Below are 13,631 nucleotides of genomic sequence, written 5' to 3' on the forward strand. Positions count from 1 at the left end.
AGTAAACTAAGCTTTGGCAATTTGATGTGCGAGCATGTTGGGAAGGCTTTGTCCCGAGGGGGATTTGATGAAATCATTTGGGGATTTCACTGCTTCACCTAAACCGAGTCCTGGAAACACTCCGCATGAACACTTTGTGTCAGATTAGGAGACATAAACCACCACAATCACACTCTTCTTAAAATCTAAACCAGGTTTTCTCACACGGCACAGAAATTGAGCTGTGCTGTATTTTGAATCTACTCCGGCTCTTGTGAGTGGAAGTTAACTGATCACTTATGATTGGATGCAATTATGCACTTTCAGAATGAATCATAAGAGTTTATTGGCAAGAAGAAAGATATTTTCTCTTTTTTTTTTCACCAACACTTTGGATGAGTATTCTCAGATATATTGCATGTTATACTGACGAAGGACATATATAAGCAACATAGAGCAATGTTGTTCATATGTGGACTGGAGATTTGTCCCTCTGTACAAAGTGAGTTGGACATGCACAACAGCAGAGAGCTTCTGCTGCAGTTATTTCTCTCTCTCGCTCTCTCATTGTGTCAAAGTTTTACAGGCTGTAAAACCACCAACGCACAAAAGGGCGTCCTCATCAAGTCTGACATCCCCCCAGGGCGCTGCCAGATGTTTCATAAGAACCCCCCCCACCCCCACCCCACCCCAAAAAAATTAAAAGATTTAAAATGCAGTGTGAAACATACAAGTCTCGCGCTGCCAAAATGTCAACGGGCTCTGTGGCAGCCGATTGGCGGGTTCATAACGTGGGATTATATGGATGGATGAATGCGAGACACTGTCTGTGTCCAACGAAACAGTGGAAATGTGTTCAGTGTGGGACGACCATAGAGAGACTCCGCTCGCTCAGGAAGTGAACCGGGGTTTGGTCGGGGTGCTGCAGAGGGTACTTCAGGTCTGATGCGGCAAAATCTGCGCAGACGCAGCCAAGTGTGTTCATTCAACCCGCCGGGGGGTTTGTCCCATTTGGAGTGTTTTGACCAACTTCATTCTGCTTTGTCTCCACGGGAGAAGGTCAGATGCCAAAACAGAGACACGAGTCATGGTTGATTTTGCACTCCTGCCAAATTGTGTGAGCGCAAGCTCTCTCTGAGGGCTCGTATTGCTGATATCTGATGACAGAATGAAAGCTAAAAAGCGGTTTTATTTAGTTCCAAAAGAACTATTTAAAACTTGTCTCCGTTTACTTAATTCACTACACTGTATACTAACCAGGCTACAAATACAGAAGAAGTGGCAGTGGGTCCTAAATTCTGATTGGTCTGTGTGAAGACGTTATTTAAAACTCAATCAACTGCTTCAAATATTTGAAATATTCCATTTTAGCGACTTCTTGCCACCTCCAGGTTTCCCAATATAATAATAAGTGACTGTAAAGCATCGAGGGATCAGAGCTGCTTTTAGACTGGACACTTCCTGCCTCAGTGAGTGACGATGAGCACCGTCAGCGTTGAATATTTGTCTTCATCCATTTCCTTTCTGTCTTTTTTCCCCCTGCAGGAGGAATGTTTCCTGAACCTGGAGGCTCCCATTAGCCGGGTCTGTGGTTACGACACCCCCTTCCCTCACATCTTCGAGCCCTTCTACATCCCAGATAAGTGGAAGTGCTTCGAAGCAATCAGGAAGATGATCAGCTACTGAACCAGCCCGGGTACGTCGTCGCTCACCGCTTCTGCTGGAGCTAATTTATGACCAATCAATATGCCATTTACAAACACTTAAAGACTGCAGAGAGCGTCCCTGTAATTTCCATTATTTATTCCAGTTAGTGTAGTTATGATTTAACTGGGACCTGCCATCACGAACAGAACCCGTCATTATAGAAAATTGTATTTCCACACACCCAATCATTGTTCAGTATAAACCTTCACAAGATGTTTAGTTGATTCTAATCACAATGTTTTCCAGAGACCCTCAGTCATCGGATTATTCTCCAGTTGTTACTCTGGCTTGTATTTTACGTGGCTTTTTCTGTGCTCCTTGGGAAGCACCACACATTTTCCCCTTACTACTTGCATGAGGGTGAAAACTTTTGTCTTAGGGACTTTGAATCTCAACATCCAAGTGAGAGATGCTCCTTTGGCTTCCATATAATACTTTGTTGATCAGCCTGGACCTAAAGATACCTTTGAGTCATCTATTGAAATATAGAGCAACGTATGGAGCCGGCAATGTTTCAAAAATTTTAACTTTCATGGGTCCATTTTCACGAATACATGACTCTTAGTGGCTTTTTAGTAAATAATACTATAGTTTATTTATTTATTTGTTTATTATATCTCATGAGATTGCCTTGAGGAATGGCGTTGGACCTCCTCTCCAATCTCTGATTGATCTGACCTGACCAAAACATTGGAGTGAAGACAAAGTCTGGTGGACACACACACACACACACACACACACACACACACACACACACACACACACACACACACACACACACACACACACGCACGCACTTTCATAGATCTGCTCCAGATTGTACAAGGTGTCGTAGTTTCTTTTCTGTGTTTAAAGCCTCAGATCTCCTCTCTGAGCTCTGGTGCTCTAGTACTTGTGTGAACATGGCGATTGGGATGTAAACTGCATTAGAATAAAAAGCGAGCTTATCGCCATGTAAATATTATGAAATCATAGTCGCTCGTCAAAGACATTCTGCTAAACATTTGCTAAAAGATCTCGCTCTGTTTGAGGGATAACGTGCCTCTCTTTGTAGCGTTGATGGAAATTGTAGTCGGGTGAAATCCTGAATGCAAAAATACGTTGGCTGATCAGATTTTCTGATCTTCGAGCCGCACTGGCAGCCCCTCGCACTAATCCCAAATCCAGCCTTTCTTCCCGTCACACACATTTAATCAAAGCAGAGGAGCTCGTTTGTCCCTCCCAGCCCATAAAAAGCTCTTTGTTGACTAAAACATGGACATAAGTGATGAAGACGGTCCGCTCCGTGGCCATGGCACACGCACTATCAGGTTGTCGTTGATTTTATCCAACAGAGTTTCATTTCTTTTCCCTGGTTTGTTTCCTGGATCCTTGCTGTCATTCATTATGTAAAATATGCAATGTATCCTTGTGTATTACATAATTTGTACTTACATTTTAGCATTGGGGTATCTGCTGTAGGAAAATCAACTAAATGAGTGTAAGTTTTTGTTTGTGACTTGGAATAACAGGCCATCTGGCTTTACCCACTGGCAGAAAGTAGAAATCCGAGCTGAAACAGCCTGTACTTCTTCCTGGGCATCGACACTGTAGACGAGAAACTACGTCACTGTTGCTGGAAGAACAGATTTATTTATTTAATTTTTTTGTAGCTGACCAGAGAAGCTTCAATGCTCATCAGTCGATCACGTTTACTTTCAACACTGACCAGACGTACACTTAAAGAATCGACAGATTTTGCAGCCAATTTGTGTCGAGCTCATTAGCAGGATTTTCCCCAAATGTCTCAAAAAAAAAAAAAAAAAATGACTGGCGCTTTGATCAGGTTTTGTAGCTTCACACTCCGGATTGAAGCAATTATAAGAATTATATGTTGATGAGGTTATAAACAAAACCGAAGCCTCCTGGAAGAGCTGCGGCGGAGGTTGTCAACGGCTCACTTTCTTTAGTGCATACTTTGCTTTAGTGGCTGTGAAGTTATTGCAGATTGTTTAAATTAATAATACTGAAGGTGTCAGGATCCAAATTGTAACAGGTCATTTGCCTACGTGTTTGAACTTTAGCTCAGAAGTTAATATAAAGAGGCAAGTGAATCAAATAGTCATGAATTGAGCCCATTGACTGTTGCAGTTGATTCTAATCTGGTAAATTGTCATTATTCCTTGTGGACTAGATGTGTCCCCTGTCTCCTGTGAGTAATGCAACGCATAGTTTGCTTGTTTTGGGGCAAAAAAAAAAAAAAAAAGAATCTCATTCAATGACTAGGTCTGCCTTCGTTCCCGCCACACGTGCCGCAGAGCAGTCAGAGAAGTGTCAGGATTTCCGCACGGTGGACATGAAAGCGTCCTGCCCGCTGAGGACGCCGAGGACTCTGCAGCACCTGTTAGCGCTGCGTTCACACCTGCACTCAGGCCTGCCGACTTGTAATCAGACCACCCAGGAAGGACTGTACTGCCAAGCCGGTAATGGAGCGTACGTGTCACGGACATGCCCGTGAGGTTTGTGGAACATCCCACTCCGCATCTTCCTCCGTCGCCTCGTTGTTTACAGAAACGTCGAACAATGCCGTCAGGTCTCCAGGCTGCCAAACTCTTGCATAACACGTTTTAATTGTCAGTGTCATCTTGAGTTCTGGTGATTTGAATGTTGGCCTGTAGGGGAAGCGATCATTTATTTGATCCTCAACTGGAACCAACACATCACCTCTCATCCGCACCGTTCAGCGTCCCCGTCCCCGTCCAGCTCCACTTCTCGTCCTTATCTGCAGGCCCAATTTATTCACTTCTGAACTCTCTTCCTTTTTTTCCACAGCCAGTTTCTGGTTGCCGTGAACTCGACGCTCTCTCCCTTCCTTTCCTCTCCATTCATCCAGTCGGCAGAGAGCGGCCAGGAAAAGACACTTTGTCAACTATCCAATCAGAGTGAGGCATCCAGATGGGCTCCTCGTCCTGAAAGACTTCGACCATACTGTATGGTGAAACTTCTCCAGTACTGTCCGCACAATGCACATGAATTCATCTAATCTGGAATAGATGCTGGATATTATGGAAAATGTGTGACCGTCTGCCTTTTTAGTGCTGTTACTTTTGATTGTCTTTAACTCCAACCTTTATTTAGTTTGACATGAATTGTATTCTTCTTGTACTAATATGATGGAACCGTGGTTTGTAAGGAAAATAAACTCATTGGAATTGGTAAAAACACTTTGGTTTGGACTTTACTTGGCAAAGAATGAACTCGTGAAAATGTGTGAAAACAAATAACGGACATAAATAATGTGAAAAAGGTGTCCATGTGTGTTTGCAGTTTAAAACTTTTACTTGTGCTTCCATTCCTTAAAACCATAACCGAGAGCTTTATGTGATTTCTCTACATTAAACTGCAGTAAAACCTTTAAATAGCAGGGACATTTTCCAGATCGGATTTATATTTTCAGTATCTAATTACAGTGAATTTGTGAGTTTGAGCTGCTGCTGCTGCAGAGGAGACGCGTTAAAATATCTGAGTTTCTAATTGATTCAGAATTTTAAACCACCCCATCGCTTTAAAGTGATTAATGTTAAAAGTGTTGAAAAAAATATATCATTTGGACATTTTGACCTAAATCAACACACAAACCAAAAAGCCTGTAGAGACGTGATAAAAACTGGACAAATGTTTCTCTCATTATATGGCGACTTTAAAAGTCTTGTCCCTTCTTTCCCCCTGACCCGTTTTATTCTTTTTTTTTTTTTTTTTTGTTGGCTGATCGAGGCTCCTGGAATCTGTCAGGACCTCTCTGCTTCATTTTCCTGCATGTGCTGCTCAGACGCCTTGAATCACGGGCGACCTGTCACCTGAATGCAGCAGAAACTGCTGGAGTTGTTCCAACGTTCGGACTCGTCAGGAATTCTTTTATTTATTTATTTTTTAATAGCTTTATTAAGAGTGTTCTTACTTTGCATGAACGTGAAAAGAAAATGACTGGCTAACTAAAATGTTCCTTTCTCACGATTCATTTTCCCCTGCTACTGGAGTTTGACGATTTGAATTTCACTGTGCATACAGAAAGACGAGAACGCTGCTTTCACATTTATTTCAAGAGAGTATAATTCACTGAGATTAACTGGAAAGTTCACTTTAAGAGCCAGGACCTCATGAATACCGTGTTGGAGACACGAAAAATGAGAGAAAATATGAATTGGCAGCCATTTAAATTTGTAGCTGCAGTTGCAAATGCTGCATGGACAAAAGTGCAACACACATGTGAAGCGATTGAGAAATCTTGAACATATCAATACTCACTCCAAAGCCAGCAGTTCCTCATCAGACCTGAAGGAGATTGAAGCTCAGGACAGAAGCTGCTGGATGAAGATCTTGGATGGTTTGTAATTTGCAGGGAATGAATTTAAAGGTTTCAAAATGGGTTTCAGAAGTTTGCGATGGGCTTGCAAACTCACAACAGTCGCTGGTCTTAATAGATCCCGCAATGCCAAATCATGAACCCCTGCTGATGGGAGATATTTTACAACCTATTTCTCAAATTCTGTGAATCCTGAGAAGCTGAGATCTTTTTTTTTTTCAAACATATGTGTACTTGTATTCAGAAAAAGGATGTGAAAGAGAATCAATTATGGAAACGCCTTATGTTAAAGTTTCTCTGCTGTTTCTTGGAGTCTGAATTCAGAAAATTCAACGCACTGCAGCTTCAAACCAAAGATAAAAACTAAAACAATGTGTTAACAGGTACTAAACCATCCGAAACGCGACTGCAGGTTTTAACGGGAACATTTTATGTTCCCCTGTTAATACAGACATGTCAGAAAAAGTGCCGCTTTAACGCTGTTAAACGGTGTCGGATTGTCATCAAATGTCAAGTCTGTCCAAATGTGTTCCTGCTCGAATCTCCTGGTTTTGTTGTGTTCCATGAGAAGCAGGTGCTGTCCTTGTATCCCAGATCAAACTGTCTACGGAGCAGCTGCGTCTCTGGATCACATTACCACTCGTCTGTGTCCTGGATCCCGGGAAAACAAAAAAAAAAAAAGGGAATCTTTATTTTCTTAATGCATTTTATAAACTCTTACACCCGCAGCCTTCACGCCCTCGCCGACTCCTCCGTCGACTTCATCCTTTGTGTTATCGTGAGGACAGGGTGCTTCAGCCCACGCCGCCCTGCTGTCGTCTCATCCGTCTCGCCTCAGAACGTGGGGCAGATAAAAGTATTTATTCACGTGTTGTTGTGCTCGGTTTACAGTCCACAGACACGCGCGCCGTGCTGCCGCCGTGACACTCGCCTCCCCTTTGTACAGCCTTGCTGGCGTATGTCGGTGCGCTCGTCCCGCAGATTAAAGCCTGTGTGGGGGAAGAATAATCGACCCGCTAATGAAACTGCAGCCGAGGCGTAAGACCGTCCAGATGGCCCCCGCGCCTCAAAGGTCTTTGCTTTTAATTTGCACGGCCCGACCCATGAAGTGGAGTTTAGGAGAAAGGTGAGAACGACTTCAAAGTGGAACTAATAAATTAACACTGTGATGTTTTCCCCACGGTACTGCCGGAGATCTTGTAAAGGAAGGGATGGAAATACGGCGCAAAGGTCGGCTTCCATTCAAATCTGCACAGAGTCCCGTGGCTGAAATCTAAAACAGCAATCTGGGGGGAGAAAAAAAAAAAAACAACCTGCTGAACATTACCCAGTTTGGCATTTTCTTTGTGTTATTTGGACATACTTGTTGAGTTGAAAGATCAAGATGTGAGGTTTCTGCTTCCAATATGTCACTTTGTAAACAATTTGTGAAAGTGATGGCAAAGGCTTTTTTTGCGCGCCGTGCGATAAAAAACTGCCTCACCAGTGTTTTCGTCGGTTTCCAAGAAATACACTCTGCTGCTAAATAAAGCCAGTTGGCAGTCCGTATTTCAGATCCTGGCTTGTGAAAGTGGATGCATTGGAAAAGGTCTGAGCAGTTGAATTTCGGGGTAAAAGAATCAGAGCCTATCTGCGCTGCACACACAGACTATCACCATGTGAACTTTCAAAGGCTGACATTTGTAAATGCTTTTGGACTGGCTCATAGCTGGAATGTAATGGATACTTGCCTCTGCACCAAATGCTCTCTCTCCCTCTCTCTCTCTCTCTCCCTCTCTCTCTCTCGCTCTCTCTGTTTCTCATAATCACTGAGAATTGATGGACTTGCCTTGCCCGACGTGACACCGACCACACCGTGCCGACGCTTTGAAACTTTTGGTTTCATGTGACCTTCGGGGAAAATAGAGCGAAGAAGCAGGTTATGACATAAGACGGGAGGAAAAGCAGTGAAATCTCTATAATCTTCCAAGTATCTGCAGAATTCATGTAAAGATTCAGATTCGGAATCTCAGCAGCCCGGGCCACAAAACCCTGGTCAAAATGTACAGATAAAAATCACATATGTCATTTTGGTCTGGGTGAAAGCAGGGCCTTTAACCACGGCGGTGAGGCGGCCCCTCCTTTGGGCGGGGTGGCAACGATGACCTCTGCTTGGTAGAAAGGCCATAATAGCATCTGTGTGCTGACAGTGTGTCATTACACACTATATTTACATGAAACGCGCAGAACGCAGGGGTGGCAGGTCACAACATGAAGCCACGGGGGGTGAAGCTCTGGTGCACATCAAACCATACAAAGAGAGATTACTGGAGATTATAGGAGCGCTCGGCCCTGTCCTGTGGCCCGCCGCGCATTTTAATGGAGGCCGAGGCATCTTCTGGAGCGCCGTTACAGTTCACAACATTGCTGTGAGTTCACTAGACATCCGCTGGCTGGTTTGTCCCGGCGGGCCGGTGTGATAGGTTGAAGTGGGAAATGGTGGGGAAGAAAATGCCTGTTGGATACAGAATTGGTTCATTTCCTTTCCGCGTCATCAGGGCTTGTTCGGGCTTCTCTTACTCTGGTGTAAATTGAATGAGGAAAGCTTTTTTTTTTTTCTTTCTTTTCCTGATAAGAAAAACACCTGGTTTCATTAAAAAAAAAAAAAAAAAAACAGCAAGCGAGTCGGACACGGTGTCACGCTCAGCTCATATCTGTGCGAGTACATTTGCGTTGAACACACCAGCAGTATTGCTTCTGTCAGTCAGACCACGAGGCCTCGCTCAAACTCGCCGACCATCAACAGTCTGTAAATCCAGCATGGAAATGAATCCTACAGCCGTTTAAAACGTAGTGTCCATTTCTCTATTATTCTCCTCCGTCTGCTCCAGTCTCTCCATGTAATCGTGACGTTGGGATAAAAATGAATGAAGCAAATTCCAATAATTGAAAGAGAATACAATGCAAGCCATTTTCACCATTTTCCCCACATTAATCTCAATCCCGACCTGAACGTTTTTGCGCAGCTGACGTCATTTTAAAGCGACTTTGCATCGTGGCAGGTGACAGTTTGGAGAAATGATCAATTCTGCAAAAGTTAGAGTCAAAGATCTGCCAAATAACAGGGTGAAGAGATATTTCACAAGCAGCAGTCTCCCTTCACAATCCTTTCTTTGAAGCAAAAACATCCAAAAATGTACTGATGAGCCAGTGTTGTCGTCTCTGAAGCGATGTTGTTGTGTTTACAGCAGATATTTTGTTGTCAGGTTTCAGAATTCTCTCTAATCACTCAGGATTGTTCACAGTTGGGATTTCCAACCCGTTGGAAGGCTGTGGAAACCTCCTCTGGTTTAAGATTTGCCAAAATCTGGCAGTGAAGCTGAACCCCGGTGGACGCGATGAGCAGCTTTACAGATCTGCTCGGAGCCACTGAAAACTCAAGTTTTTGAGAACAAACTCCAGGAGTGGAACATTTTGAGATTGCTCTGTCTCTGTGGAAACGGGGTGAAATGTCAAACGATCCTCGTTACCCTCATTTGCTTTTTTTTTTTTTTTTTTAAAGCAGTTTTCTTTGTGATCCTTATCTGTGAAAGCGGCTATATAAATGAATTATACTCACTTTTCTCTCACGTGCAAATCCAGTCCTGACAACCTCGGAGCGGAGAAAGTCGAAGCGGATCCCCGGTGCCTCCCACTACACAAACTACGTGGTAATTCTGAGAGTCACGTTTTAACAATGTCACCTTTCATTATAAGCAGATTCCTTGATACTCTCATTTCAGCACATTCCAAATAGAGAAAGCGCGCAAAAGCCCATGAGGCTGGTGTCAAATTACATGTGCTGTGAAGATAGATCCTGGTCAGCTTGAAGGGTTTTTCTCACTGTAACTGTTTAGTAAGAAAAAAAAAAAAAAAAAAAAGGATGTGCACAGTAGTACAGTGACATTTGTCCTCTGCATTTAATCCATAAAGAAGCAGAGAGCAGCCGCTGTGAAGCATCTGGGAACCATTTCAGTGTGAAGCTCCCTGCCCAGGGACTAACAGTTGGTAATTGGTTGGCAGTGCTATTCGAATCCCGGTCACAAACTGACCTTCCTGGCAATAAAGTAAAGCAACCACCATGTGTGTGTTGGACACGGTAGCATATCTCACAGCGGTCACAAATAAACCCCCCACAGTAAAAGTGAAATATCCTCTAGAAGGGAGACTTGTTGCTACAGTGTCTGGGATTGTGTCTTCCTGGTTGCAGCTCAATCCCAACTGACTCTTGATTTCAGTTCGGACACGTTAACGCAGAACAGATTGAAGATTTGATTACTTCCTGGGAAAAAAAACGTTCCTTACACTGTAGTCAATTCTCCCCTACGACATTTCAGAGAATTCTTTCAGCCATCACAGATCTTCCTCTCAGGGAGAGAACTGTAGCATCTTGTGTTCAGGAATCAATCACACCCGTAAAGAACGGTCACATATGAGCCCGGTCGCTTCGTATTTATTGTACACAAAGTCCCAGACTCTGCTGTTTGCCCACTGGAGTCAAACCGGTGGAGAACACCAGCTGTTTTTCTTCTGTTCATCCAAAGCTTCATTACCCCATCAAACATTTACCTGGAAGCCGTGTGTGTTTCATGTGTACACACACACACACACACAGAGCGTGTACTGTACATTAGCCCACTAATGCTATAGGATGGAAAATATCCTGTTTGGGTTTCCGAGCTGTGGTCTGCTGCCTCTTTAAAACCAAACACGGCAGAGCTGAAACACGAAACACGTGTACATCTGCCCTTCTGATAATCAGACCTTCCCATCCAGCAGAAACGAGGTGGATATAGGGAGTTTCTCTTCCTTTATCATCAGTATTCATTTTGAAGCGAGGCCGAGGATTGGTTTTAATTCTGCCTGTTGGGTCTGACGGCCAGTTGCCATAGTAAGAGGGCGGAGGTGGAGGGAGACAAAACACTCCAACAGAGGTAATTTCGCCTGGCCGTCGGCTCGGCTGCTTTATGAACCAATGACATCCTGTTCGACACAGAGGGTCGTTCAGTCCCGTCTGACGTAAGTGGTGCTAATTTGTGTGGCAACAAAATCATTTCCAGGTCTAATTGGAGGAGCGTTGCATGTCAGGCTCCACACGCCACGGCAAAACTGGGATTTCAGAGAACCTCGCCATTCAATAAGGGCAGCGTCTCTGTTCCTCCGGCCTGGCGAGAACAGCGCATCATTGTCTCCGAAAGCCGATACGACACAAATGCGTACCATCTGCCCGAGTCTGGCTGTTAAGAGAACACAATGTTTGTAAAGCTAAAGCCTGAAGTTGACTCTTGCAGACCCAAAGGGCCTTTGGTGACGAGAACATCATAGTTATTGGTGAGATTATGTCATCGTAGCTTCGGTGGCAGTGGAAACAGATTCCGTTCTTTATTTGGACTGGCTGTCTTCGGTACAGATAATTAAAGCCACAATGGAGAAGTTTCTTTTGTACTGTACCTACAAAGGAAACTCTGCAGGGTCCCTCACTGCTCACTCTCTGCTTTGAGCTTTGTCAAGTCAGCTTCGGCCTTATTTTAATTTCCTGTGTCCTGAAAAGAATTCATTCGATCCATCCTTTTTTAGTATGGTCATTAGAAAAAGAGAGGAAAATACATTTGAGAACAAGTCATATGAAGAATGAATAACACTTTCCTCAAGTAGGTTGCTCCAGTCTGTCAACTGTCACGATTTCTGGGATGAGATGACTAATGGGGTCAGCGGTCTTCATCGTGCTTAAAAAGCAGTCTGGACCATTTGAAACACTTTCAGGCTTAAACACAGATTGTGAGTCATGCATTTTCTGACTGAGCTGGTTTATTTTCTCCAGAGGGAACTACCTCAACCCCACCGAGTGTTTCCCCAGAGCTTAGCTCTTCTATGGCCCTTTGTGGTCTGGTTCTGCGCCACCAAGTGTAACTCTGATATCATATTTCTATTTTTCTGAACTGATCTCATGATAATCTTAACAGATGCACAGATCAAGCCTGAAATTTGTTGGCGGTCCATTTTGAAGCACTATTGTGTTTATTTTTGGCTTCAATTGATCTTCCAGTTTCCCATGTGGCCCTGGAAGGGTCACCTTTATGACATGTGAAGGCTTCCTTCTCACACAAGAAGCAGTGTTTATACTCAGGATGAATTTTTCACTCGTTTGGTCCCCGGTAAACAAACTCCAGTGCGATTGCTATGACAACATCGACAATTTGTTGAACTGTATGGGAACATTGGCATCCCGACCAAACAGGTTTACCAGATCTGTTTGAAAAGCAGGTCTCAAACAAACAAGCAGCACCGACAAAACACAGAACATCAGAACTAAACAGGGTTTAGAGGCACTCTATACTTGCTGCATATTACAACTGTTTTTTTTTTTATGTCTCATACATACAATTTCCCACAGAATACATCATGTGGTAAGTATTTCACAGAATATGTGTCATAACGGGTTGAAGCATGGATTCTGTTGACATATTTTGGTTAAAATGTCTATAAAATGAAACTCGCGGCCGCAAAGACATTGTTTCGGCACAAGCTTGAGTAGATCAACAATTTACGGCCTCATGAGTCCCAGTCCATGTTCTCCTGGGACTTGGTAGTTTTATAGCTTCGAGTCACCGTAATAGCAATCCAACTTCATTATCTGATCATATGAATGTCTGAGTACTGGCCAGTGGTAATGTTTACAGCGTTTTGTTCTCTGGGTGTGGTTTCATCGCAAAAACAAACAATAGGCCTGGCATGGTAACTACATCGTTTTCAGCATTTCTGCATTGTTTTCAAAATGTTACTATTTCAACATGAAACCTTTCTCGAATGAAAATGCAAAAACGATGCGCTTTACTTAAACATTTTCATATAAATGGGGCCCGTCTAAATTTTTCCATTTCTCCTGGGAACTGTTTCTGTTTTTAATGGCAGATATCTGGTCCATTTGGAGTGACGGTCCGACATGTTGAAACGAGTGGATCTTCTGCAAAATAGAATCAGGTTAAAGCTTAATTAGAGGTTTTGAGATAGAGGTCACTGAGTTTCAATTGGAAGTTTTAAGTGTTTCATCTTCTTCTTCTTTTTTTTTTTTTGCATGTGCAGTTGCAGTTTTAGTCATTTCCAGTGACAGTCTGCTCAGCAGATGGTCGTCAGATGAGCCTAAAATAGGTAAAGAAAAATAAATTAAGAAAAACAATTTCACTTTCTTTTTTAAAAAAAAAAGTGCTGATTTGCTCGATCGAATGTGTCCATGACGCGCCATCTGCCTCCAACGCTTTGATGTCCATCTGCACTTGATGCTGCAACAACGAAGAACAAGTGTAAAGCACTTGCATTACTCATCCCTGAGCCATGTTTTAAATTTTGCAGCACCTTTTTGTAATGTAGAGGATAAGTAGCTTCCTGTGGAACGCGGACTGATTTCACATTGTGTTTGCGATCAGTTCAGACTTAATCTGCCAAAAGGGTCAAAGGCAGAGTGAAGAAATTCGCTTTATTTCGGCACTAAAACCATTAATATTGTATTACCATTATGTGCTGTAATGCATGTGCAGCCGGAGCAGCTCCAAGCAGCAGCAATCCTTTCCAAAGGTAGTATTCTTTT

The 13,631-nt window shown here is 43.2% G+C and overlaps 1 protein-coding gene across 1 annotated transcript in view; it reads left to right on the forward strand.

The window, feature by feature from the left end:
• Positions 1–4,889, forward strand: part of bckdhb (branched chain keto acid dehydrogenase E1 subunit beta) — a 62,588-nt gene extending 57,699 nt beyond the window's left edge. The window contains exons 10-11 of the mRNA XM_080471581.1: positions 1,525–1,675; positions 4,498–4,889. Coding sequence (XP_080327707.1) covers positions 1,525–1,665 — 141 coding nt within the window. The 3' untranslated portion in view covers positions 1,666–1,675; positions 4,498–4,889. The remainder of the gene's footprint in view (positions 1–1,524; positions 1,676–4,497) is intronic.
• Positions 4,890–13,631: the final 8,742 nt, after the last annotated feature.

The sequence above is a fragment of the Lipophrys pholis genome (assembly GCF_963383615.2).
Source record: "Lipophrys pholis genome assembly, chromosome: 9".
In the NCBI taxonomy this organism is placed as follows: domain Eukaryota; kingdom Metazoa; phylum Chordata; class Actinopteri; order Blenniiformes; family Blenniidae; genus Lipophrys; species Lipophrys pholis.